We start from the raw sequence: 25,767 nt of genomic DNA, 5'->3' as shown, positions 1-25,767 counted from the left end.
TCATTAGAGTCCTGTCTAGAGATGTCACATCATTAGAGTCCTGTCTAGAGATGTCACGTCATTAGAGTCCTGTCTAGAGATGTCACGTCATTAGAGTCCTGTCTAGAGATGTCACGTCATTAGAGTCCTGTCTAGAGATGTACCGCCCTTCAACACACACATCATTAGAGTCCTGTCTAGAGATGTACCGCCCTATTCGCTATGGGCCCTGGTCCAAGTACTTCCCTGTAGGGAATAGGGTGCCATAGGGCCCTGGTCCAAGTACTTCCCTGTAGGGAATAGGGTGCCATAGGGCCCTGGTCCAAGTACTTCCCTGTAGGGAATAGGGTGCCATAGGGCCCTGGTCCAAGTACTTCCCTGTAGGGAATAGGGTGCCATAGGGCCCTGGTCCAAGTACTTCCCTGTAGGGAATAGGGTGCCGTTTGGTAGGCAGGCCTCACGACGGACCCAGGTGGCAGCTCTCTGTCACCTGTCTCTGAGACTCATACAGGATGCGGTCCATGGTGTTCAGCAGGGTCATCTTCTGGTAGAAGTTCAACACTTGTTCCTTGGAGAGCTGAGGGGAAGGAAGGAAGGGCCAACACAAATCAGACAATCAGACAGGGAGGGCAGTCGTAGAGATAGGGAGTCTAATTCTATTGACAAGCTGCTGTAAACTGTGTACACCTTGGGTATTATGTTGTATACTGTACTGACACCTGCAGTAATAGCCTCTGAGGGGTTAATGACCTGTGAAGTATCAACTAGTACAGTGTGTACTGTTACCTGTGGGTCCTCTGAGGGGTTAATGACCTGTGTAGTATCAACTAGTACAGTGTGTACTGTTACCTGTGGGTCCTCTGAGGGGTTAATGATCTTCCCGGCCCGGTCCATGACCCTGTAAACGGGGATCCCAGAGATCACGTTAGGTTGGATGAACTCCAGGTGATCAATAAACTCTGCTGAAGCTCCCGGGAACTGGGGCTTCTCTTCTGAGGAGTCAAACGACTGCTGCCTGAGGGCTCCCTGAGACGGAGAGACGGAGAGAGAGAAGGAAGGAGAGAGAAAACACAGATGTCAAAAAACATTGAACAACACCATAATTGAACACAGTAGAAATGACATCTACCTTGGTCTGACCGTATCTGCATGGGGAAACTTTAATATGGCTGTGAATGCACTCAAATAAAAAGACAGCAGAGCATTGTATGCAATAAAAATGAATTGGCTGATTATCTCTACTCTGTCAGAGACACGAAGCAGAGACAGATCCTTACCAAGTACAGGCTGAGTGACCAACTGGCAACAGAAACAGGCAGACATAAAAAGACATGGCTACCCAAAGAGGAGCGTGTATGTGGTCACTGCACGACAGGGGAGGTAGAAACAGTGAGGCACTTTCTCCTTTACTGTGAGAAATATTCCTCACCAAGAAATTCATTATTCACAGAAATTACTACACTTATTTCAAATGTCTACTTATTAAACCCAGAAGAAAAAAATTGAAATACTCATGGGCGAAGGAGCAATGGCTCCTCTTGCAGCCAAATATGTATTTGCCTGCCATAGCCTGAGGGACACTGAATAATAACATCTGCATAGTAAACAGTAACTTACTTATTATTACTATTATTGTTATTACTATTATTAACATTATTCCAAATAGTGGTACGGGGTGATGGTAATTATAACAAATTAATGTTGGTGGTGGTAGTAATGATGGCGGTAGTACTGATGGTGGTAGTAGTAGTAATGATGGTGGTAGTACTGATGGTGGTAGTACTGGTGGTAGTACTGATGGTGGTAGTACTGATGGTAGAAGTAGTAATGATGGTGGTAGTACTGATGGTGGTAGTACTGGTGGTAGTACTGATGGTAGAAGTAGTAATGATGGTGGTAGTACTGATGGTGGTAGTAGTAGTACTGGTGGTAGTACTGATGGTGGTAGTACTGGTGTGTAGAAGTAGTAATGATGGTGGTAGTACTGGTGGTAGTACTGATGGTGGCAGTACTGGTGGTAGTAATGATGTTGGTCGTATTGATGGTGGTAGTAGTAATGATGGTGATGGTAGCAGTGGTGGAAGTAGTAGTAATGATGGTACTACTGGTGGAAGTAGTAGTAATGATGATGGTAGTACTGGTGGTGGTAGTAGTAATGATGGTAGTAGTAATGATGATGGTAGTAGTGGTAGTAGTAATGATGGTGATGGTAGCAGTGGTGGAAGTAGTAGTAATGATGGTACTACTGGTGGAAGTAGTAGTAATGATGATGGTAGTACTGGTGGTGGTAGTAGTAATGATGGTAGTAGTAATGATGATGGTAGTAGTGGTAGTAGTAATGATGGTGGTAGTAATGGTGTTAGTGGTAGTAATGATGATGGTAGGAATGATGATGATGGTAGTAGTGGTGGTCGTAGTAATGATGGTAGTACTGGTGGTAGTAGTAGTAGGTGGTGATGGTAGTATTAATGATGGTGGTGGTTGTAGTAATGGTGGTGGTGGTACTGGTGGTAGTAGTAGTAGGTGGTGATGGTTGTAGTAATGATGGTGGTGGTGGTAGTAATGATGGTGGTGGTGGTAGTAATGATGGTGGTGGTTGTAGTAATGGTGGTGGTGGTACTGGTGGTGGTGGTGGTAGTAGTGGTGGTGGTGGTAGTAGTAATGATGATGGTAGTAGTAATGATGGTGGTGGTAGTAGTAATGATGGTGGTGGTAGTAGTAATGGTGATGGTAGTAGTGGTAGTAGGAATGGTGATGGTAGTACTGGTGGTAGTAGTAGTAATGATGGTGGTGGTAGTAGTAATGATGGTGGTGGTAGTAGTAATGGTGGTAGTAGTGGTAGCAGTAATGATGATGGTAGTACTGGTGGTAGTACTGATGGTAGTAGTAGTAATGATGGTGGTGGTAGTAGTAATGATGGTAGTACTGGTGGTAGTAGTAGTAATGATGGTGGTGGTAGTAGTAATGATGGTGGTGGTAGTAGTAATGATGGTAGTACTGGTGGTAGTAGTAGTAATGATGGTGGTGGTAGTAGTAATGATGATGATGGTAGTACTGGTGGTAGTAGTAGTAATGCTGGTGGTACTGGTGGTAGTAGTAATGATGATGGTAGTACTGGTGGCAGTAGTAATGATGGTGGTACTACTGGTTGTAGTAGTAATGATGGTAGTACTGGTGGCAGTAGTAGTAATGCTGGTAGTACTGGTGGTAGTAGTAATGATGGTGGTACTACTGGTGGTAGTCGTAATGATGGTAGTACTGGTGGTAGTAAGAGTAATGATGATGGTAGTACTGGTGGTAGTAGTAGTAATGATGATGGTACTACTGGTGGTAGTAGTAATGATGATGATGGTAGTACTGGTGGTAGTAGTAGTAATGCTGGTAGTACTGGTGGTAGTAGTAATGATGGTGGTGCTACTGGTGGTAGTAGTAATGATGGTAGTACTGGTGGCAGTAGTAATGATGGTGGTGCTACTGGTGGTAGTAGTAATGATGGTAGTACTGGTGGCAGTAGTAATGATGGTGGTGCTACTGGTGGTAGTAGTAATGATGGTAGTACTGGTGGCAGTAGTAGTAATGCTGGTAGTACTGGTGGTAGTAGTAATGATGGTACTACTGGTGGTAGTAGTAGTAATGATGGTAGTACTGGTGGTAGTAAGAGTAATGATGATGGTTGTACTGGTGGTAGTAGTAATGATGATGGTAGTAATGATGGTAGTAGTAATGATGGTGGTAGTACTGGTGGTAGTAGTAATGATGGTGGTAGTAGTAGTAATGATGGCGGTAGTACTGATGGTGGTAGTAGTAGTAATGATGGTAGTACTGATGGTGGTAGTACTGATGGTAGTAATGATGATTGTAGTAGTAGTAATGATGGTGGTGGTAGTGGTAGTAGTAATGGTGGTGGTGGTAGTAGTAATGATGATGGTAGTAATGATGATGGTAGTACTGGTGGTAGTAATGATGATTGTAGTAGTAGTAATGGTGGTGGTAGTAATGATGGTGGTGGTAGTGGTAGTAGTAATGGTGGTAGTTGTAGTACTGATGGTGGTGGTAGTGGTAGTAGTAATGGTGGTAGTTGTAGTACTGATGGTGGTGGTAGTGGTGGTAGTAATGATGGTAGTAGTAATGGTGGTAGTTGTAGTACTGATGGTGGTGGTAGTGGTGGTAGTAGTAATGATGGTAGTAGTAATGGTGGTAGTTGTAGTACTGATGGTGGTGGTAGTGGTAGTAGTAATGGTGGTAGTTGTAGTACTGATGGTGGTGGTAGTACTGATGGTGGTGGTAGTGGTGGTAGTAATGATGGTAGTTGTAGTACTGATGGTGGTAGTAGTAGTAATGATGGTAGTAGTACTAGTAATGATGATGGTGGTAGTAGTAGTAATGATGGTAGTAGTACTAGTAATGATGATGGTGGTAGTAGTAGTAATGATGCTGGTAGTAATGATGGTGGTAGTAGTAATGATGATGGTAGCAGTGATGATGGTAGTAGTAGTAATGATGATGGTAGTAGTAGTAATGATGATGGTGGTAGTAGTGGTGGTAGTAATGATGGTAGTTGTAGTAGTAGTAATGATGATGGTAGTAGTAGTAATGATGATGGTGGTAGTAGTGGTGGTAGTAATGATGGTAGTTGTAGTAGTAATGATGATGGTAGTAGTAGTAATGATGATGGTGGTAGTAGTGGTGGTAGTAATGATGGTAGTTGTAGTAGTAGTAATGATGGTAGTTGTAGTAGTAATGATGATGGTGGTAGTAGTGGTGGTAGTAATGATGGTAGTTGTAGTAGTAATGATGATGGTAGTAATGATTAGCTGTATTAGTAGTAGTAGTACTGATGGTAGTAGTAATGATGGTGGTAGTACTGGTGGCAGTAGTAATGATGGTGGTACTACTGGTTGTAGTAGTAATGATGGTAGTACTGGTGGCAGTAGTAGTAATGCTGGTAGTACTGGTGGTAGTAGTAATGATGGTGGTACTACTGGTGGTAGTCGTAATGATGGTAGTACTGGTGGTAGTAAGAGTAATGATGATGGTAGTACTGGTGGTAGTAGTAGTAATGATGATGGTACTACTGGTGGTAGTAGTAATGATGATGATGGTAGTACTGGTGGTAGTAGTAGTAATGCTGGTAGTACTGGTGGTAGTAGTAATGATGGTGGTGCTACTGGTGGTAGTAGTAATGATGGTAGTACTGGTGGCAGTAGTAATGATGGTGGTGCTACTGGTGGTAGTAGTAATGATGGTAGTACTGGTGGCAGTAGTAATGATGGTGGTGCTACTGGTGGTAGTAGTAATGATGGTAGTACTGGTGGCAGTAGTAGTAATGCTGGTAGTACTGGTGGTAGTAGTAATGATGGTACTACTGGTGGTAGTAGTAGTAATGATGGTAGTACTGGTGGTAGTAAGAGTAATGATGATGGTTGTACTGGTGGTAGTAGTAATGATGATGGTAGTAATGATGGTAGTAGTAATGATGGTGGTAGTACTGGTGGTAGTAGTAATGATGGTGGTAGTAGTAGTAATGATGGCGGTAGTACTGATGGTGGTAGTAGTAGTAATGATGGTAGTACTGATGGTGGTAGTACTGATGGTAGTAATGATGATTGTAGTAGTAGTAATGATGGTGGTGGTAGTGGTAGTAGTAATGGTGGTGGTGGTAGTAGTAATGATGATGGTAGTAATGATGATGGTAGTACTGGTGGTAGTAATGATGATTGTAGTAGTAGTAATGGTGGTGGTAGTAATGATGGTGGTGGTAGTGGTAGTAGTAATGGTGGTAGTTGTAGTACTGATGGTGGTGGTAGTGGTAGTAGTAATGGTGGTAGTTGTAGTACTGATGGTGGTGGTAGTGGTGGTAGTAATGATGGTAGTAGTAATGGTGGTAGTTGTAGTACTGATGGTGGTGGTAGTGGTGGTAGTAGTAATGATGGTAGTAGTAATGGTGGTAGTTGTAGTACTGATGGTGGTGGTAGTGGTAGTAGTAATGGTGGTAGTTGTAGTACTGATGGTGGTGGTAGTACTGATGGTGGTGGTAGTGGTGGTAGTAATGATGGTAGTTGTAGTACTGATGGTGGTAGTAGTAGTAATGATGGTAGTAGTACTAGTAATGATGATGGTGGTAGTAGTAGTAATGATGGTAGTAGTACTAGTAATGATGATGGTGGTAGTAGTAGTAATGATGCTGGTAGTAATGATGGTGGTAGTAGTAATGATGATGGTAGCAGTGATGATGGTAGTAGTAGTAATGATGATGGTAGTAGTAGTAATGATGATGGTGGTAGTAGTGGTGGTAGTAATGATGGTAGTTGTAGTAGTAGTAATGATGATGGTAGTAGTAGTAATGATGATGGTGGTAGTAGTGGTGGTAGTAATGATGGTAGTTGTAGTAGTAATGATGATGGTAGTAGTAGTAATGATGATGGTGGTAGTAGTGGTGGTAGTAATGATGGTAGTTGTAGTAGTAGTAATGATGGTAGTTGTAGTAGTAATGATGATGGTGGTAGTAGTGGTGGTAGTAATGATGGTAGTTGTAGTAGTAGTAATGATGGTAGTTGTAGTAGTAGTAATGATGGTAGTTGTAGTAGTAGTAATGATGATGGTGGTAGTAATGATGGTAGTTGTAGTAGTAGTAATGATGGTAGTTGTAGTAGTAATGATGATGGTGGTAGTAGTGGTGGTAGTAATGATGGTAGTTGTAGTAGTAGTAATGATGGTAGTTGTAGTAGTAATGATGATGGTGGTAGTAGTGGTGGTAGTAATGATGGTAGTTGTAGTAGTAGTAATGATGGTAGTTGTAGTAGTAATGATGATGATGGTGGTAGTAGTGGTGGTAGTAATGATGGTAGTTGTAGTAGTAATAATGATGGTAGTTGTAGTAGTAATGATGATGGTGAGTGTGGTGGTAGTAATGATGGTAGTTGTAGTAGTAGTAATGATGGTAGTTGTAGTAGTAGTAATGATGATGATGGTGGTAGTAATGATGGTAGTTGTAGTAGTAATGATGATGGTAGTAATGATTAGCTGTATTAGTAGTAGTAGTACTGATGGTAGTAGTAATGATGGTGGTAGTAGTGGTGGTAGTAGTGGTAGTAGTAATGATGGTGGTAGTAGTGGTAGTAGTAGTGGTAGTAGTAATGATGGTGGTAGTAGTGGTAGTAGTAATGCACCATGACAGCGCAATACACAAGGGGTGGAACAGTGGCAAAGGTACCCACAGGACAAACAGAATAATATTAGTCTGAGGAGAGATTAAATAGCATTAATACAACAAAAATAATTCTAAACACACCTTTAGTTTACAAAGTTAAACAGATGTATTTTTTCTTCATAATAAGCAGGAGTAATATTCTTAGATCAGAATGACAGCAGGCTGTACTTCTGTAGTGGTGGTAGTAATGGTGGTAGTGGTAGTAGTACTGATGATGGTAGTAATGATTAGCTGTATTAGTAGTAGTAGTACTGATGGTGGTGGTAGTGGTGGTAGTAATGATGGTGGTAGTAATGCTGGTAGTAGTAGTAGTAATGGTGGTGGTAGTAGTAGTAGTAGTAATGATGGTGGTAGTACTGATGGTAGTAATGATGGTGGTAGTAGTAGTACTGGTGGTAGAACTGATGTAATGGTCAGGATGACAGTTAGTTACATATAGTTCCATGTTAACCCTTTATACATATTATATTTCATCTATTGACTGTTACCATGTTATTGTTATTACAATAATGTTATTATTGTAATTTATTTGTTTGTATTATTTACTACCATTTTATATTATTCTTCATTCTTTTATTACAATCTATATTGTATACATTGTTGCTTTGGCGATAAAAACAACAACCTTTATTTAACTAGGCAAGCCAGTTAACACTCCCAATCATGGCCAGTTGTGATACAGCCTGGAATCGAACCAGGGTTTGTAGAGATGCCTCTAGCACTGAGATGCAGTGCCTTAGAACGCTGAGCCACTCGGGAGCCTTGACGAGCATTGATGCCAATAAAGCTGCTTGAATTTCAGAGAGAGGGTTTTGCAGACATTTTGAGTCATTTTGCAGACATTCGAACGACCTGACGGGTCACTTAGGAAGGGTTTAGTGACGCAGTTAGTTGGCACTGTTTACTACAGTAATCACAAGCAGCAGCTCCACACAACAGTCTACCCTGTTGCTTAAAAAAAAAAAAAAAAATGTCTGACCTTCCAGCTGCTCCTAGAGGTGATGTGTAAGCTTGTGAAGGTTTGAAATCAGACAGGTCAAATAGAAGGCTCTCACTTTCTCTTGTGAAACATTGGTGTATGATCATCATCATTATCATCATCATCATCATCACCACAAAGTATTGATAGTTACGCAGAAGTTCGACTTTGCGTCGTTCACAAATGACGTCTGCAGTTCTCCACTCCCCACAATCGACCAATCAGGATGCAGGAAAATGAAGCGTCACTATTTAGCAGTGATCTACTAATGATACCTGAATGTAATATCAAACACGCATATCAAAGTAACTAACGTTAGATAACTCATTCAAAATGAAGGCAACACTAGGGTTTCCAGACTAGCAAGTTAATGATAAATTAGCATGTTAACTAACTATTTGTTCCAGTGGGTGCTAAACAAACGTGTTACCAAGTTGGCTAGCTTACTTGCTATTTATGTTGAGTAATGAAAACATGCAAAACAAGAATGTTATTTAAAATTTAAATTTGGATGGATGTGCATTGAATATATTCAACTAATTAATGTACGCTAAATGACGTTTAGCTTGCTAGCCACAACTAGCCATAACGTTAGCTAACTTGTGCAATGTCAAGCAACAATTCCTCACATTAACTAATGGGTTAGCTATAAAATGTCTTATAAACTCACATTGACTCTGAACGCCCTCAGCTGAATGAGTTTTGCTGCTCTCAATCCAGTCGTTTGGCGGATTACATGAGAACAGATCCCATACATTTTCTTAATACCATTTAGCGTCGCCATCTTCTTCACTGTTTAGCTAGCTAGCTAGCTACCTCTGCTAGTTGCAAATTACAGTAGCTAGCAGCGTATGTTAAGCGACTAATCAATTCCCGCAAGTCTAGTAGATCTGAAATAATTGTGTTGGTCTCAGCAGCTCCATGAAACCGCTATCTGGGTTTAGGTCTTATTGCTTACACCTAACCATTTCTTTGAGATCTGCGATACAGACAAAAAAGGGGACGGGGTAATGCCGTCATCATTGAGCGCCCAAAATAAAACTAAAATAAGCTACGTCAAATCGCCGCGACAGTCTTCTAGTTTTCTCTTTGCACGATGGATGTGTGTGGATATGCGAGTCCTACTTTGAGGGAGTTTGGCTGCGAACAGAATTTACTTTCTCGACCTGATGGATCGTCGTCCTTCGTCCAAGGTATGTTAGCAGTATATCAGAACAAGATATCGTTGAAATGTATCGAACTATACCGTAGCTGCCCTCACGCTGCCCCCCCCCCATTGACCAACAAGACAGAAGTGACCTAACTATACTCATCCAAGCTGTGCTGCGTTACATCACTTTGTCTCAGATATGGATTATGTTATTGTATTTTTCATTGGGTCTGTGTTTCTGCAGGAGACACCAGTGTATTAGCTGGAGTGTATGGCCCGGCGGAGGTGAAGGTCAGTAAGGAGATCTATGACAGAGCTACCCTGGAAGTTGTGATGCAGCCCAAAGTGGGGCTACCAAGTGAGTAAGGAATCTTCTTATTTGGGATTAGGTTGGCAGATAGCAACTTTTAAGGTGCATACACCGCCACCTACTGTACTGGAGTGTGAGGCCAGTCACGGCCCACCTACATTAAATGATCTTCATTAGTCCTGTTCCTCTAAGAAAGTGACACCTCTTCCCTCCCCCAACTACACCACCCAAACCTCGTCCAGGCTCTCTAACCCTCTAGAGCCCTAGACACCACTTCCCTTTCCTCCCCCCACTACACCCCCTCTAGCCTCTCTAACCCTCTAGAGCCCCAGACACCACTTCCCTCCCCCAACTACACCACCCAAACCCCAACCCAGTCCAGCCTCTCTAACCCTCTAGAGCCCTAGACATCACTTCCCTCCCCCAACTACACCACCCAAACCCCAACCCAGTCCAGCCTCTCTAACCCTTTCACACAATCTCTCCTCATCTACGTCATACAGTTCACAAAATATCAACACATGGTCTACCGTTTCCTCCACTAAACACTCATCACACAGCTCTGTTTCCTGACGTGGCATTCAAACCTGTGGCCAAACTCAACTTCCTCTCTCCTACATCCCATACTCCCCCCCTCTTCCTTTACTGACTGATGCACGCAATAAAATTACCTCCCCTTACTACTAGCATCCCACTCCCTTTTGAGTGAGGAATCATATATTTAAGAGATTCTGCCAGAGAAGCTGGTGTTTGCAGGGTAAAATGGAACGGGTGTTGTTAGGCCCGAGACTAAGTCCCTTATTATATTACACCTAATGGACATACATGATACACTTCCACAGAACACCACAAGATGGCAGTGTCAGACCTCATTTTCATTCTTCCTCAGGTGTCAGAGAGCGAGCCAGAGAACAGTGTGTGAGGGAAACATGCGAGGCATCTCTTCTCTCCACTCTTCATCCACGCTCCTCCCTCACTCTCGTCCTCCAAGTGGTCCATGATGACGGTTCAGTATCCTTTAGTGAAATAACGTGTGTGTGTGTGTTGAGTGTTAGACTACCAGTCCCATTGCAGGGGTTTCTCTAAGGACTGAGCTTTCTCTCGTGTTGCACTAAGACTGCAGTCAGGTGTTTATTCAGCCTGTGAAGTGGGCTTCCGTGCCCTCCTCACTCCTCTCACACACAACATCCTGGGACACCTTGCACTCCCTGAATTCACATTCATTCAGCATAGACCTAAAATAAAACAAAAATAAGCTACGTCAAATCTCCGCGACAGTCTTCTAGTTTTGTCTTTGCACGATGGATGTGTGTGGATCTTGGAGTCCTACTTTTGAGGGAGTTTGGCTGCGAACAGAATTCATTCAGAGACCGTAGACTTCAGGTCTGTGGAGAAGGTGCAGAGGACGGGACAGTAGATGCCGTCTTATTATTATGTGTGTCAGTAGTGTTGTTCCTTATCCCCCCCCCACCCACAGCTCTTGTCCTGCTTTCTGAACTCAGCCTGTATGGCCCTGATGGACGCAGGGCTGCCTATGAGCTGTCTGTTCGCTGGCGTCACCTGTGCCATCGATACAGATGGCCAGGTCGTTACCGACCCCAACGCAGCACAGGAGAAGGTAGATGATTGTTATAGCATGGCTATTACCACAGGATGACTCAGTTTTAAATTCAAATGAGCTTTTTGCTTTTGACATTACATGAATTTCCTTTTATTCCACATGATAGAAAATAGTTTTTCTATTCCTACCTTTCCATGTGTGACGTACTAAGAACTGCAGCACACTGGGTAAGTAGTACGCCCTGATTGAGCCTGAACCTACTGGTTTGTGTTTCCTCTCTCAGGAAAGTCGAGCTTTGATGACCTTCGCTATTGACAGTACCGAGCGCAGAGTGATGATGTCATCCACCAGAGGGTCTTTTACAGTTCACGAGGTCAGTAAATATCCACCTCTTAAATCACACATTTCTATTCAGTGGTGTTTGGAAGTATGGTAAAATGTAATCACCGAAGCACCAGCGGTGTTAACTGCTCTAAACAAACGGACTTTGCATAAAACCCGGCAGGTAGCCGTTAGGAGCGTTGGGCCAGTAACCGAAAGGTCGCTAGTTCGAATCCCCGAGCTGAAAAATATGTCTATGTACCAAGGCACTTAACCCTAATTGCTCCAGGGTCGCGGTTAATAATGGTTGATCATGGTTAATAATGGTTGATCATGGTTAATAATGGTCGATAATGGTTGATAATGGTTAATAATGGTTGATACTGGTTAATAATGGTTGATAATGGTTAATAATGTTTAATAATGGTTGATCATGGTTGATAATGGTCGATAATGGTCGATAATGGTCGATAATGGTCGATAATGGTTGATAATGGTTGATAATTGTTGATAATGGTTAATAATGGTTGATAATGGCTGACCCTGGCTGTGACCCCACTCTCCGAGGGTGTCTCAGGGAAAGGGGGGATATATAAAAAAAATAATAACACATTTCCAATTCACATGCGTTTTAATACATACTTGTACATGTGTGAAATAGGACAACTATAAGCACCCGCTTAATTAATAATAAATGAATTAGCCTATGGTGATAGCACATAGAATTAAACTTTAATTAAAGCTGTTGATCAAAGCAAAGTTTAGTCATCACCTCCCGTATGAAATACATCCTGTAGTATGCGATGCTCTAAATACTGTAGTATTTCTATACTATACTATTAACGGGAATGTTTTTGTGGAAGTATACTATAGTATTTACTGTAGTGTTTAAAAAAAAATCTATGGACATGACTAGTATAGTGTTTTGTAGTATATACTATAGTGTTTTGTAGTATATACTATAGTGTTTTGTAGTATATACTATAGTGTTTTGTAGTATATACTATAGTGTTTTGTAGTATATACTATAGTGTTTTGTAGTATATACTATAGTGTTTTGTAGTATGTAGTATAGTGTTTTGTAGTATGTAGTATATACTGTAGTGTTTTGTGGTATATACTATAGTGTTTTGTGGTATATACTATAGTGTTTTGTAATATATACTATAGTGTTTTATCATCTTTGACATAGAAGTTGGGGCTTTCTCCTTGAGGAAACCTACTGGGCAAATACTAAGAGCAGATTTTCCATAACCTGTAGGACTGGACCCTGAATGAAAAGTTCAGAGTTTCTGCTCTTTTCTATAACCTGTAGGGAACACAATATATGGTGTATACTTGGCATGTAGGTTTCTCACTCATGGTTGGTACACACACAGGGATATGGAAATGGGTGGAGTATATGCTAACTCTATACTGTAATAAAACTAGTATATACTCTAATTACTGTAGTGTTTTTGCAGACAATACTGTTTTTTGGGGGGGGTGTAATACTGTATTTAATATTCTACAGTATACTACACAATTCTATAGTAAGCGTTACACATGATTGAGGGATACTTCAGAGTGTATTATATAATTATTCAGTATACTACAATTTCTAAAGTAAGCACTACGTTATCAAAGGATACTATACTGCGGAGTATAGTATACTACACATTCTATAGTAAGAAATACACGATCGAGGGATACTAGTGTATAGTATACTACACACTTAGATAGTAAGCACTACACGATCGAGCGATACTAGTGTATAGTATACTACACACTTAGATAGTAAGCACTACACGATCGAGGGATACTACAGTGTGCTGTATGGTATTCTGCAGTTTACTACAGAATACTATAATATCCTGTAGTAAACTATTATTTCTTTTTTAAATGTGGGCTACACAGTTTTTCAGCAGGTATAAACAGTGCAGTGGAATGCTTACTTGCGAGCTCCCTCAACAGTGCACTACAAAGATCAATAGCCAATGACTATTCCCCCTGTACCCCTGTCTTTCTCCCTACAGCTTCAACAGTGTATAGCTGTCAGCCAGAAAGCGTCAGACAAGATTTTCCAGTTCTACAGAGATTCTGTCAGACGAAGATATTCCAAGACACTCTGATTATCCAGGATTCTGCTTCTGTCTCCCTTTTTTTTTTTTGCATCTTTTTTATTTATTTTACAGACCAAACCATTGTTGTTTTTTAAATAAAATATTTGGAATTGGTAAAAAAAAAAAATGCTTTTTATCTTTTTCTTGCGCTTTTAAAGAATTGATATTCGCTTCATGAAACGAACACCACAAAATGTAACAGAATATGAATGTTATTGTCAAACATTGAAAGTAAAGCTGCATGTTTAGTCAAGTGTCTTTTTATTACGTTGGTAGTCTTTTTCTATGTACATTTCATCATAACACAAGGGGTTGTGAACAGCAACCGTACAGGTACACCTGATCAGCTCACGCTCCTTCACCTGACCTTTCACCCCTGACCTCTGACCAGACTGAATGATCAACACATGGGGTGAATCTCAAAAGTGCTTTGTTGTTTTCTCCGTCTAACCCCGGCCAGCGTTGACAGACCTCCTCGGTAGCGTGTCGACAGACCTCGTCAGTAGTGTGTCGACAGACCTCAGTAGCGTGTCGACAGACTTGGTCAGTAGTGTGTCGACAGACCTGGTCAGTAGTGTGTTGACAGACCTCGTCAGTAGTGTGTCGACAGACCTCAGTAGCGTGTCGACAGACCTCCTCGGTAGCGTGTCGACAGACCTGGTCAGTAGTGTGTCGACAGACCTCGTCAGTAGTGTGTCGACAGACCTCGTCAGTAGTGTGTCGACAGACCTCAGTAGCGTGTCGACAGACCTCCTCGGTAGCGTGTCGACAGACCTCGGTAGCGTGTCGACAGACCTCGTCGGTAGCGCGTCGACAGACCTCGTCGGTAGCGCGTCGACAGACCTCGTCGGTAGCGCGTCGACAGACCTCGTCGGTAGCGCGTCGACAGACCTCGTCGGTAGCGCGTCGACAGACCTCGTCGGTAGCGCGTCGACAGACCTCGTCGGTAGCGCGTCGACAGACCTCGTCGGTAGCGCGTCGACAGACCTCGTCGGTAGCGCGTCGACAGACCTCGTCGGTAACGCGTCGACAGACCTCGTCGGTAACGCGTCGACAGACCTCGTGTCGACAGACCTCCTCGGTAGCGCGTCGACAGACCTCAGTAGCGCGTCGACAGACCTCGTCGGTAGCGTGTGGTCTGTACAGAGGTGTCCTATTTAGTGCCGTAGTATATCACCAGTACTGGCAGTTACATTTAGTTGTTATGGTTTCTAAAGTGCTTTTCTTCAGTTACTATTCATGTGTTCTTCATTACATCAAACTCAGTCTTGATACAACACTGATTCTCTGAAAAACCATTCCTTTCCTTCGAAAGGGAACAACCGGTGACCCACTCTGCTTGATCTCAAACCTAAATATGTCGGTATGTTTAGTCTGTCTCTACGTTGTTTCACAAAGTCTCTTTTATCGACCCAGCAGTTTCCCTTATGGCACACTGAGCTCCTGAAGTGGCTAGACATTTTGTCATTGTTAGGATCATTCCAGACAGAGAGGGCTATTGAAGCACTTAGCGAGAGAAACATGTCAATGTGCTAATTCACCATGCTGGTTGCCTTTTGAAGGTTGACTCAGCAAAATGACGTAGTCACGATCAGCAGTTGCAAAAAAATTGCGAAGCTCAATTCGCTTTAAACACTGTCAGACAGTATCTGTTCAATGGGTTGCTTCATACATTTTTACAACGTGCTGGCCACGGGACCGTTTATACAACGTGTTAGCCACGGGACCGTTTATACAACGTGCTAGCCACGGGACCGTTTTTACAACGTGCTAGCCACGGAACAGTTTTTACAACGTGTTAGCCACGGGACCGTGTTTACAACGTGTTAGCCACGGGACCGTTTTTACAACGTGCTAACCACGGAACCGTTTTTACAACGTGTTAGCCACGGAACTGTTTATACAACGTGTTAGCCACGGGACCGTTTTTACAACTTGTTAGCCATGGAACCGTTTTTACAACGTGTTAGCCACGGAACCGTTTTTACAACGTGTTAGCCACGGAACCGTTTATACAACGTGTTAGCCACGGAACCGTTTATACAACGTGTTAGCCACGGAACCGTTTATACAACGTGTTAGCCACGGAACCGTTTATACAACGTGTTAGCCACGGAACCGTTTATACAACGTGTTAGCCACGGGACCGTTTTTACAACGTGTTGGCCACGGGACTGTTTTTACAACGTGTTAGCCACGGAACCGTTTTTACAACGTGTTAGCCACGGAACCGTTTATACAACGTGTTAGCCATGGAACCGTTTTTACAACGTGCTAGCCACCAGACCGTTTATACAACGTGTTAGCCACGGGACCGTTTTTACAACGTGCTAGCCACGGGACCGTTTATACAACGTGTTGGCCACGGGACCGTTTATACAACGTGTTAGCCACGGAACCGTTTATACAACGTGTTGGCCACGGAACCGTTTATACAACGTGTTAGCCACGGAACCAAAACGGCTGAGAAGTTGAGACTCGCACTTCAAGGCTCTTAGTTGTTGTGGAAATTGGACTCGCTGTTTACTTTCTGCATCTTCGTCATATCGCCGTGTCTACCTTTTTTAAGTAAAGAAGGAAAGGATGCATGCTTGGCATTGAGTTAGTATAACAGCAGGCTGTGCCCAGTCTTCCTGTCTCAGCGTGTACATTACAATGTCCAGAGAGCACATACCAGGTTGCTGTGACATCATGTCGTGGTTTGTAACAAACTATATAACCTTCCGCTTTCTCTCCAACAAGAAAGGACAAATGGTGACTTTGGCAGAATATGGAGTCCGTCACCGTTTTTCATAGAAGAATTGCTTTATGTTCTGATGGCATGGTTGTTTAAACATTCCCATCCTGTCTAGCAGAGAGAGAGTCTCGTAGGCACATGGCAATCCCCCTAAGTGGCTGCATACGGAGGAGAGAATAGCCTGTCTATATTTGGTCAGCGGGGACGGTGTCCTGCAGGAGTAGCTTCTCTTAATGGAATGAGTCATCGCTGCCGCGCAGGCTGCAGGGTCTGGCCCCTTCTCTCCCTCTCTACACCCCTCTCACCCTCTCTACACCCCTCTCACCCTCTCTACACCCCTCTTACCCTCTCTACACCCCTCTTACCCTCTCTACACCCCTCTCTACACCCCTCTTACCCTCTCTACAACCCTCTCTACACCCCTCTCACCCTCTCTACACCCCTCTTACCCTCTCTACACCCCTCTTACCCTCTCTACACCCATCTCACCCTCTCTACAACCCTCTCTACACCCCTCTCACCCTCTCTACACCCATCTCACCCTCTCTACACCCCTCTCACCCTCTCTACACCCCTCTCACCCTCTCTACACCCCTCTCTCCCTCTCTACACCCCTCTCTACACCCCTCTCACCCTCTCTACAGCCCTCTCTCACCCTCTACACCCCTCTCACCCTCTCTACAGACCTCTCTACACCCCCCCTCTCTCTACACCTCTCTACACCCCTCTCCCCCTCTATCTCTCTACACCCCTCTGCTGCCTCTCACCCTCTCTACACCCCTCTCTATCTCTCTCTCTACACCCTCTCTGCTGCCTCTCTCAGCCCCTCTACACCCATCTCACCCTCTCTACACCCCTCTATGTTATGAGTGACTCTCCACAGCAGGGCTTCTGTAGTTAGATCCCCAGAGAGGGCAGCCGTCCCTCTCTGAAGGCAGGGCTGCTGTAGTTAGATCCCCAGAGAGAGCAGCCGTCCCTCTCTGAAGGCAGGGCTGCTGTAGTTAGATCCACAGAGAGGGCAGCCGTCCCTCTCTGAAGGCAGGGCTGCTGTAGTTAGATCCCCAGAGAGGGCAGCCCTCCCTCTCTGAAGGCAGAGCTGCTGTAGTTAGATCCACAGAGAGGGCAGCCGTCCCTCTCTGAAGGCAGGGCTGCTGTAGTTAGATCCCCAGAGAGGGCAGCCCTCCCTCTCTGAAGGCAGGGCTGCTGTAGTGTAGAGTGATCGATGCATCCAGAGGACAGGGATTGGCTCTGATTGGTGTATCTGCCTTACAGGCAGCACTGCTCTGTAGGCGTCCTGTAATAGTGAATGCCTCTCGGCCTGTCATGGCCTGTCCTGCTCCTGTGTTGTCCCCTACAGTCAGTCATGGCCTGTCCTCCTCCTGTGTTGTCCCCTACAGTCAGTCATGGCCTGTCCTCCTCCTGTGTTGTCCCCTACAGTCAGTCATGGCCTGTCCTCCTCCTGTGTTGTCCCCTACAGTCAGTCATGGCCTGTCCTCCTCCTGTGTTGTCCCCTACAGTCAGTCATGGCTATTAGGATTCCTACTACCTCCCGTTCGTGTCCTTGTCACGACCTTCCCACAGACTCCAGAGGACTCCGTCATCCCTGTCGGGTCACTCCCAGGCCATCCCACTCAGAGGACCACAGAGGCCATCCCACTCAGAGGACCACAGAGAGGGCTATTGACAGTCTACTCCAGAGTATATTCCCACGTCCTTGTATTCTCTCGTGAACAAACGTGTAGTAACCTTTTCTGTGATGAATATCCTTTACATAATGTGATGGTTCCTCAGTCACCATGGAGGCCATATTAAATCATGGTGATATTTACATAATGTGATGGTTCCTCAGTCATCATGGAGGCCATATTAAATCATGGTGATATTTACATAATGTGATGGTTCCTCAGTCATCATGGAGGCCATATTAAATCATGGTGATATTTACATAATGTGATGGTTCCTCAGTCATCATGGAGGCCATATTAAATCATGGTGATATTTACATAATGAGATGGTTCCTCAGTCACCATGGAGGCCATATTAAATCATGGTGATATTTACATAATGTGATGGTTCCTCAGTCACCATGGAGGCCATATTAAATCATGGTGATATTTACATAATGTGATGGTTCCTCAGTCATCATGGAGGCCATATTAAATCATGGTGATATTTACATAATGTGATGGTTCCTCAGTCATCATGGAGGCCATATTAAATCATGGTGATATTTACATAATGAGATGGTTCCTCAGTCACCATGGAGGCCATATTAAATCATGGTGATATTTACATAATGTGATGGTTCCTCAGTCACCATGGAGGCCATATTAAATCATGGTGATATTTACATAATGTGATGTCTATCATGTCTATGATTGCTCCTTCATGCTAAGGTCAGAGGGTGACTGATCTTCAACGTATATCCAGGTGGGGGAGGGGTGGGTGTTTATATTTTCAGTTACCAGTCAAAAGTTTGGACACACCTACTTATTCAAGTTCTTTTTTTTTTCTTTTACTATTTTCTACATTGTAGAATAATAGTGAAGACATCACAACTATGAAATAACACATATGGAATCATGTAGTAACCAAAAAAGTGTTAAACAAATCAAAATATATTTTAGATTTTTCAGAGTAGCCACCCTTTGCCTTGATGACAGCTTTGCACACTCTTGGCATTCTCTCAACCTGCTTCATGAGGTAGTCACCTGGAATGCATTTCAATTAACAGGTGTGCCTTAAGTTAATTTGTGGAATATCTTTCCTTCTTAATGCATTTGAGCCAATCTGTTGTGACAAGGCAGGGGTGGTATACAGAAGATAGCCAAAAGAACAAGTCCATAATAATGGCAAGAACAGAGAAATGACAGTCCATCGTTACTTTAAGACATGAAGGTCAGTGAATCTGGAATATTTCAAGAACTTTGAACGTTTCTTCAAGTGCAGTCACAAAATCCATCAAGCGCTATGATGAAACTGGCTCTCATGAGGACCACCACAGGAAAGGAAGACCCAGAGTTACCTCTGCTGCAGAGGATAAGTTCATTAGAGTTACAAGCCTCAGAAATTGCAGCCCAAATAAATCTCAGAGTTCAAGTAACAGACACATCTCAACATCAACTGTTCAGAGGAGACTGCGTGAATCAGACCATTGTGGTCGAATTGCTGCAAATAAATCGCTACTAAAGGACACCAATAAGATGAAGAGATTTGCTTGGGTCAAGAAACACGAGCAATGGACATTAGACTGGTGGAAATCTGTCCTTTGGTCTGATGAGTCCAAATTTGAGATTTTTGGTTCCAACAGCCGTGTCTTTGTGAGACAAAGAGTAGGTGAATGGATGATCTCTGCATATGTGGTTCCCACCGTGAAGCATGGAGGAGGAGGTGTGGGGGTGCTTTGCTGGTGACACAGTCTGTGATTTATTTTAAATTCAAGGCACACTTAACCAGCATGGCTACCACAGCATTCTGCAGCGATACGCCATCCCATCTGGTTTGCGCTTAGTGGGACTATCTTTTGTTTTTCAACAGAACAATGACCCAACACACCTCCAGGCTGTGTAAGGGCTATTTGACCAAAAGGAGAGTGATGGAGTTATGCATCAGATGACCTGGCCTCCACAATCACCTGACCTCAACCCAATTGAGATGGTTTGGGATGATTTGGACCGCAGAGTGAAGGAAAAGCAGCCAACAAGTGCTCAGCATATGTGGGAACTCCTTCAAGACTGTTGGAAAAGCATTTCTCATGAAGCTGGTTGCGAGAATGCCAAGAGTGTGCAAAGCTGTCATCAAGGCAAAGGGTGGCGACTTTGAAGAATCTCAGTTATATTTTGATTTGTTTTAACACTTTTTTGGTTACTACATGATTCCATATGTGTTATTTCATAGTTTTGATGTCTTCACTATTATTCTACAATGTAGAAAATAGCAAAAATAAGGAAAAACCCTCGAATGAGTAGGTGTGTCCAACATTTTGACTGGTACTGTATATATATTAAAAACGTTATTTTGATTAATTTATTCACACTATTTCATCCTTCCACAAGATATAGTCCCGATACAAATCTATGGTTGCTACCCAAGCTGGCTGGTCGTTCGTTCTATCGGTTCGGTTGCAGAGACGCGACCCAGTCAGTCAGTCTTTTTGTTCTGTATCTATAGACGTGACCCAGTCATTCAGTCTTTTTGTTCTGTATCTATAGACGTGACCCAGTCATTCAGTCTTTTTGTTCTGTATCAAAGGACACAACCCAGTCATTCAGTCTTTTTGTTCTGTATCAAAGGACACAACCCAGTCATTCAGTCTTTTTGTTCTGTATCAATGGACGTGACCCAGTCATTCAGTCTTTTTGTTCTGTATCTATGAACGTGACCCAGTCTTTCAGTCTTTTTGTCCTGTATCAATGGACGTGACCCAGTCATTCAGTCTTTTTGTTCTGTATCAAAGGACACAACCCAGTCATTCAGTCTTTTTGTTCTGTATCAAAGGACACAACCCAGTCATTCAGTCTTTTTGTTCTGTATCAATGGACGTGACCCAGTCATTCAGTCTTTTTGTTCTGTATCTATAGACGTGACCCAGTCAGTCAGTCTTTTTGTTCTGTATCTATGGACGCGACCCAGTCATTCAGTATTTATGTTCTGTATCTATAGACGTGACCCAGTCATTCAGTCTTTTTGTTCTGTATCAAAGGACACAACCCAGTCATTCAGTCTTTTTGTTCTGTATCAAAGGACACAACCCAGTCATTCAGTCTTTTTGTTCTGTATCAATGGACGTGACCCAGTCATTCAGTCTTTTTGTTCTGTATCAATGGACGTGACCCAGTCATTCAGTCTTTTTGTTCTGTATCTATGAACGTGACCCAGTCTTTCAGTCTTTTTGTCCTGTATCAAAGGACACAACCCAGTCTTTTGTTCTAAATGTTCCACTGCCATAATGGCTGGTAATGTTCTTATCCCTTGCTAGCTAGCTAGCTAGCCAACTGGGCGAACATACAGTCACGTCAAAAAGTGCAGCCAGAAGTAGCTTTTCACCTGGCGTAGAAAATGTGCTCACTCATCAGGACGCTGTTGTTCAGAGGAGCTAGACAACAACACAGCCAACAACACAATCACTTCAAACTGAAGCTGGAAAGACTGTAAACTCTGTTTCATTAGAAATTATTTAAATAAAAAATGTATATATCCATAAAAATGATGCCAGCTGATTCCGACTGGCTGAGACTCGCTGCCTGCCGGTCTGACTCGCTGCCTGCCGGTCTGACTCGCTGCCTGCCGGTCTGACTCGCTGCCTGCCGGTCTGACTCATCCCGACGCCCGACACATACACACTATTATGAGACAGCTGGCGATCGAATTTGAATATTAAAACAATGTTGTAAATGTCGGCGAGACAGCAAGGTTTATACAGATCTCCGCTGTTAAAAACTACATTTGAAGTCGGAAGTTTACATACACTTAGGTTGGAGTCATTAAAACAAATTTTTCAACATCTCCACAAATCTCTTGTTAACAAACTATAGTTTTGGCAAGTCGGTGAGGACATCTACTTTGTGCATGACACAAGTCATTTTTCCAACAATTGTTTACAGACAGATTATTTCACTTATAATTCACTGTATCACAATCCAGTGGGTCAGAAGTTTACATACAATAAGTTGACTGTGCCTTTAAACAGCTTGGAAAATTCCAGAAAATGATGTCATGGCTTTAGAAGCTTCTGATAGGCTAATTGACATCATTTGAGTCAATTGGAGGTGTACCTGTGGATGTATTTCAAGGCCTACCTTCAAACTCAGTGACTCTTTGCTTGACATCATGGGAAAATCAAAATAAATCAGCCAAGACCTCAGAAAGAAACATTGTGGACTTCCACAAGTCTGGTTCATCCTTGGGAGCAATTTCCAAACGCCTGAAGGTACCACGTTCATCTGTACAAACAATAGTACGCAAGTATAAACACCATGGGACCACGCAGCCGTCATACCGCTCAGGAAGGAGACGCGTTCTGTCTCCTAGAGATGAACGCACTTTGGTGCGAGAAGTGCAAATCAATCCCAGAACAACAGCAAAGGACCTTGTGAAGATGCTGGAGGAAACAGGTACAAAAGTATCTATATTCACAGTAAAACGATTCCTATATCGACATAACCTGAAAGGCCGCTCAGCAAGGAAGAAGCCACTACTCCAAAACCTCCATAAAAAAGCCAGACTACGGTTTGCAACTGCACATGGAGACAAAGTTCCTGCTTTTTGGAGAAATGTCCTAGTCTGATGAAACAAAAATAGAACTGTTTGACCATAATGACCATTGTTATGTTTGGAGGAAAAAGGGGGAGGCTTGCAAGCCGAAGAACACCATCCCAACCGTGAAGCACGGGGGGGGCAGCATCATGTTGTGGGGGTGCTTTGCTGCCGGAGGGACTGGTGCACTTCACAAAATAGATGGTATAATGAGGAAAGAAAATGATGTGGATATATTGAAGCAACATCTCAAGACATCAGTCAGGAAGTTAAAGCTTGGTCGCAAATGGGTCTTCCAAATGGACAATGACCCCAAGCATACTTCCAAAGTTGTGACAAAATGGCTTAAGGACAATAAAGTCAAGGTATTGGAGTGCCCATCACAAAGCCCTGACCTCAATCCTATAGAAAATTTGTGGGCAGAACTGAAAAAGCGTGTGCGAGCAAGGAGGCCTACAAACCTGACTCAGTTAAACCAGCTCTGTCAGGAGGAATGGGCCAAAATTCACCCAACTTATTGTGGGAAGCTTGTGGAAGGCTACCTGAAACGTTTGACCCAAGTTAAACAATTTAAAGGCAATGCTACCAAATACTAATTGAGTGTATGTAAACTTCTGACCCACTGGGAATGTGATGAAAGAAATAAAAGCTGAAATAAATCATTCTCTCTACTATTATTCTGACATTTCACATTCTTAAAATAAAGTGGTGATCCTAACTGACCTAAAACAAGGATTTTTTTACTAGGATTAAATATCAGGAATTTTGAAAAAAATGAGTTTAAATGTATTTGGCTGCAAACTTCCAACTTCAACTGTATGTATTAGTCTAAAAGAAATGTGAAATAATGTCTGAAATACGTTTTATAGATGAGATCAAGTTTATCCATTTCCTGGCTGGGCTGATGAGACGGTGGATTGGGCAGTCAGATGGAACAGAGGAAATAGGCATTTTAACGTCATAGATTTAGCCGGTGGTAAATTGTGGAATAAACACCGGCTGGAATGGGGTTTTAACCAATCAGCGTCAAGGATTAGAGCCCCCCTTGTATAAAAGTATGTATATACTGTGGGTGTGGGTGTTTGTGCTAATGTGTATATACTGTGTGTGTGTGTATACTATTTGTGTGTGTGTGTGTGTGTATACTATTTGTGTGTGTGTGTGTGTGTGTGTATACTATTTGTGTGTGTATGTGTGTGTGTGTATACTATTTGTGTGTGTGTGTGTGTGTGTATACTATTTGTGTGTGTGTGTGTGTGTGTGTATACTATTTGTGTGTGTGTGTGTGTGTGTATACTATTTGTGTGTGTGTGTATACTATTTGTGTGTGTGTGTGTGTGTGTATACTATTTGTGTGTGTATGTGTGTGTATACTATTTGTGTGTGTGTGTGTATACTATTTGTGTGTGTGTGTATACTATTTGTGTGTGTGTGTGTGTGTGTATACTATTTGTGTGTGTGTGTGTGTACTATTTGTGTGTGTGTGTGTATACTGTGTGTGTGTGTGTGTGTATACTATTTGTGTGTGTGTGTGTGTATACTATTTGTGTGTGTGTGTGTGTACTATGCGTGTGTGTGTGTGTGTATACTGTGTGTGTCTCCAGCCAGGGATTACGGTGGGTTCCCAGACAGATAGGAGATGAGAGCAGCGATAGCACAGATGTACGTGATGATCCCAAACACCATGGAGAGGACAGAGAGCCACAGGGCCTGGCGGGACGCTGCATTCGCTCCCTGGAAGTCACCCTGAGCCGACGCCTTGTTGGTCTGAAAACACAGAGAGAAGAGAGGGACAGAGAACGGAGAGATGGTCAGAATAGAAAAGAGAAAAACATGTACAGTATCCCTGTCTTTCTCTCTCTCTCTCTCTCTCTCTCTCTCTCTCTCTCTCTCTCTCTCTTTCTTCTCTCTCTCTCTGTCTCTCTCTCTCTCTCTGTCTTCTCTCTCTCTCTGTCTTCTCTCTCTCTCTCTCTCTCTCTCTCTCTCTCTCTCTCTCTCTGTCTTCTCTCTCTCTCTGTCCTCTCTCTCTCTCTCTCTCTCTCTCTCTCTCTCTCTCTCTCTCTCTCTCTCTCTCTCTCTCTCTGTCTTCTCTCTCTCTCTGTCCTCTCTCTCTCTCTCTCTCTCTCTCTCTCTCTCTCTCTCTCTCTCCCTCTCTCTCTCTCTCTCTCTGTCCTCTCTCTCTCTCTCTCTCTCTCTGTCTTCTCTCTCTCTCTGTCCTCTCTCTCTCTCTCTGTCCTCTCTCTCTCTCTCTCTCTCTCTCTGTCTTCTCTCTCTCTCTGTCCTCTCTCTCTCTCTCTCTCTCAATTCAATTCAATTCAATTCAAGGGGCTTTATTGGCATGGGAAACATGTGTTAACATTGCCAAAGCAAGTGAGGTAGGTAATATACAAAAGTCAAATAAACAATAAAAATGAACAGTAAACATTACACATACAGAAGTTTCAAAACAATAAAGACATTACAAATGTCATATTATATATATGCAGTGTTGTAACAATGTACAAATGGTTAAAGCACACAAGTTAAAATAAATAAACATAAATATGGGTTGTATTTACAGTGGTGTTTGTTCTTCACTGGTTGCCCTTTTCTTGTGGCAACAGGTCACAAATCTTGCTGCTGTGATGGCACACTGTGGAATTTCACCCAGTAGATATGGGAGTTTATCAAAATTGGATTTGTTTTCGAATTCTTTGTGGATCTGTGTAATCTGAGGGAAATATGTCTCTCTAATATGGTCATACATTGGGCAGGAGGTTAGGAAGTGCAGCTCAGTTTCCACCTCATTTTGTGGGCAGTGTGCACATAGCCTGTCTTCTCTTGAGAGCCATGTCTGCCTACGGCGGCCTTTCTCAATAGCAAGGCTATGCTCACTGAGTCTGTACATAGTCAAAGCTTTCCTTAAGTTTGGGTCAGTCACAGTGGTCAGGTATTCTGCCACTGTGTACTCTCTGTTTAGGGCCAAATAGCATTCTAGTTTGCTCTGTTTTTTTTGTTAATTCTTTCCAATGTGTCAAGTAATTATCTTTTTGTTTTCTCATGATTTGGTTGGGTCTAATTGTGCTGTTGTCCTGGGGCTCTGTGGGGTGTGTTTGTGTTTGTGAACAGAGCCCTAGGACCAGCTTGCTTAGGGGACTCTTCTCCAGGTTCATCTCTCTGTAGG

General features: G+C 43.0%; 3 protein-coding genes and 1 long non-coding RNA gene across 4 annotated transcripts in view; 1 reads left to right on the top strand and 3 right to left on the bottom strand.

The window, feature by feature from the left end:
• Positions 1–8,977, bottom strand: part of bckdha (branched chain keto acid dehydrogenase E1 subunit alpha) — a 37,136-nt gene extending 28,159 nt beyond the window's left edge. Inside the window, exons 1-3 of the mRNA XM_071360251.1 lie at positions 8,839–8,977; positions 829–1,005; positions 470–556 (exon numbers count right to left, since the gene is read on the bottom strand). Of these exons, the coding sequence (XP_071216352.1) occupies positions 470–556; positions 829–1,005; positions 8,839–8,952 (378 nt within the window). The 5' untranslated portion in view covers positions 8,953–8,977. The remainder of the gene's footprint in view (positions 1–469; positions 557–828; positions 1,006–8,838) is intronic.
• A 255-nt stretch (positions 8,978–9,232) lies between these two features.
• Positions 9,233–13,739, top strand: exosc5 (exosome component 5). Its single transcript, XM_071360253.1, has 6 exons — positions 9,233–9,361; positions 9,563–9,676; positions 10,518–10,639; positions 11,106–11,246; positions 11,473–11,562; positions 13,526–13,739. The coding sequence occupies exons 1-6, from the start codon at positions 9,265–9,267 to the stop codon at positions 13,619–13,621; spliced, it is 660 nt and encodes a 219-aa protein (XP_071216354.1). The 5' UTR covers positions 9,233–9,264; the 3' UTR covers positions 13,622–13,739.
• A 117-nt stretch (positions 13,740–13,856) lies between these two features.
• LOC139549601 (uncharacterized) lies at positions 13,857–16,688 on the bottom strand. The gene is made up of 2 exons (XR_011669917.1): positions 14,342–16,688; positions 13,857–14,107 (listed from the first exon to the last, which is right to left on the bottom strand). It is a non-coding gene; the product is annotated as an uncharacterized lncRNA (long non-coding RNA).
• A 4,508-nt stretch (positions 16,689–21,196) lies between these two features.
• Positions 21,197–25,767, bottom strand: part of tmem91 (transmembrane protein 91) — a 45,263-nt gene continuing 40,692 nt past the window's right edge. Inside the window, exon 5 of the mRNA XM_071360279.1 lies at positions 21,197–24,371. Within this exon, the coding sequence (XP_071216380.1) occupies positions 24,216–24,371 (156 nt within the window). The 3' untranslated portion in view covers positions 21,197–24,215. The remainder of the gene's footprint in view (positions 24,372–25,767) is intronic.

The sequence above is a fragment of the Salvelinus alpinus genome, chromosome 22, assembly GCF_045679555.1.
Source record: "Salvelinus alpinus chromosome 22, SLU_Salpinus.1, whole genome shotgun sequence".
NCBI classification, from domain to species: Eukaryota; Metazoa; Chordata; class Actinopteri; order Salmoniformes; family Salmonidae; genus Salvelinus; species Salvelinus alpinus.
This window is presented reverse-complemented; position numbering and strand designations above follow the sequence as displayed.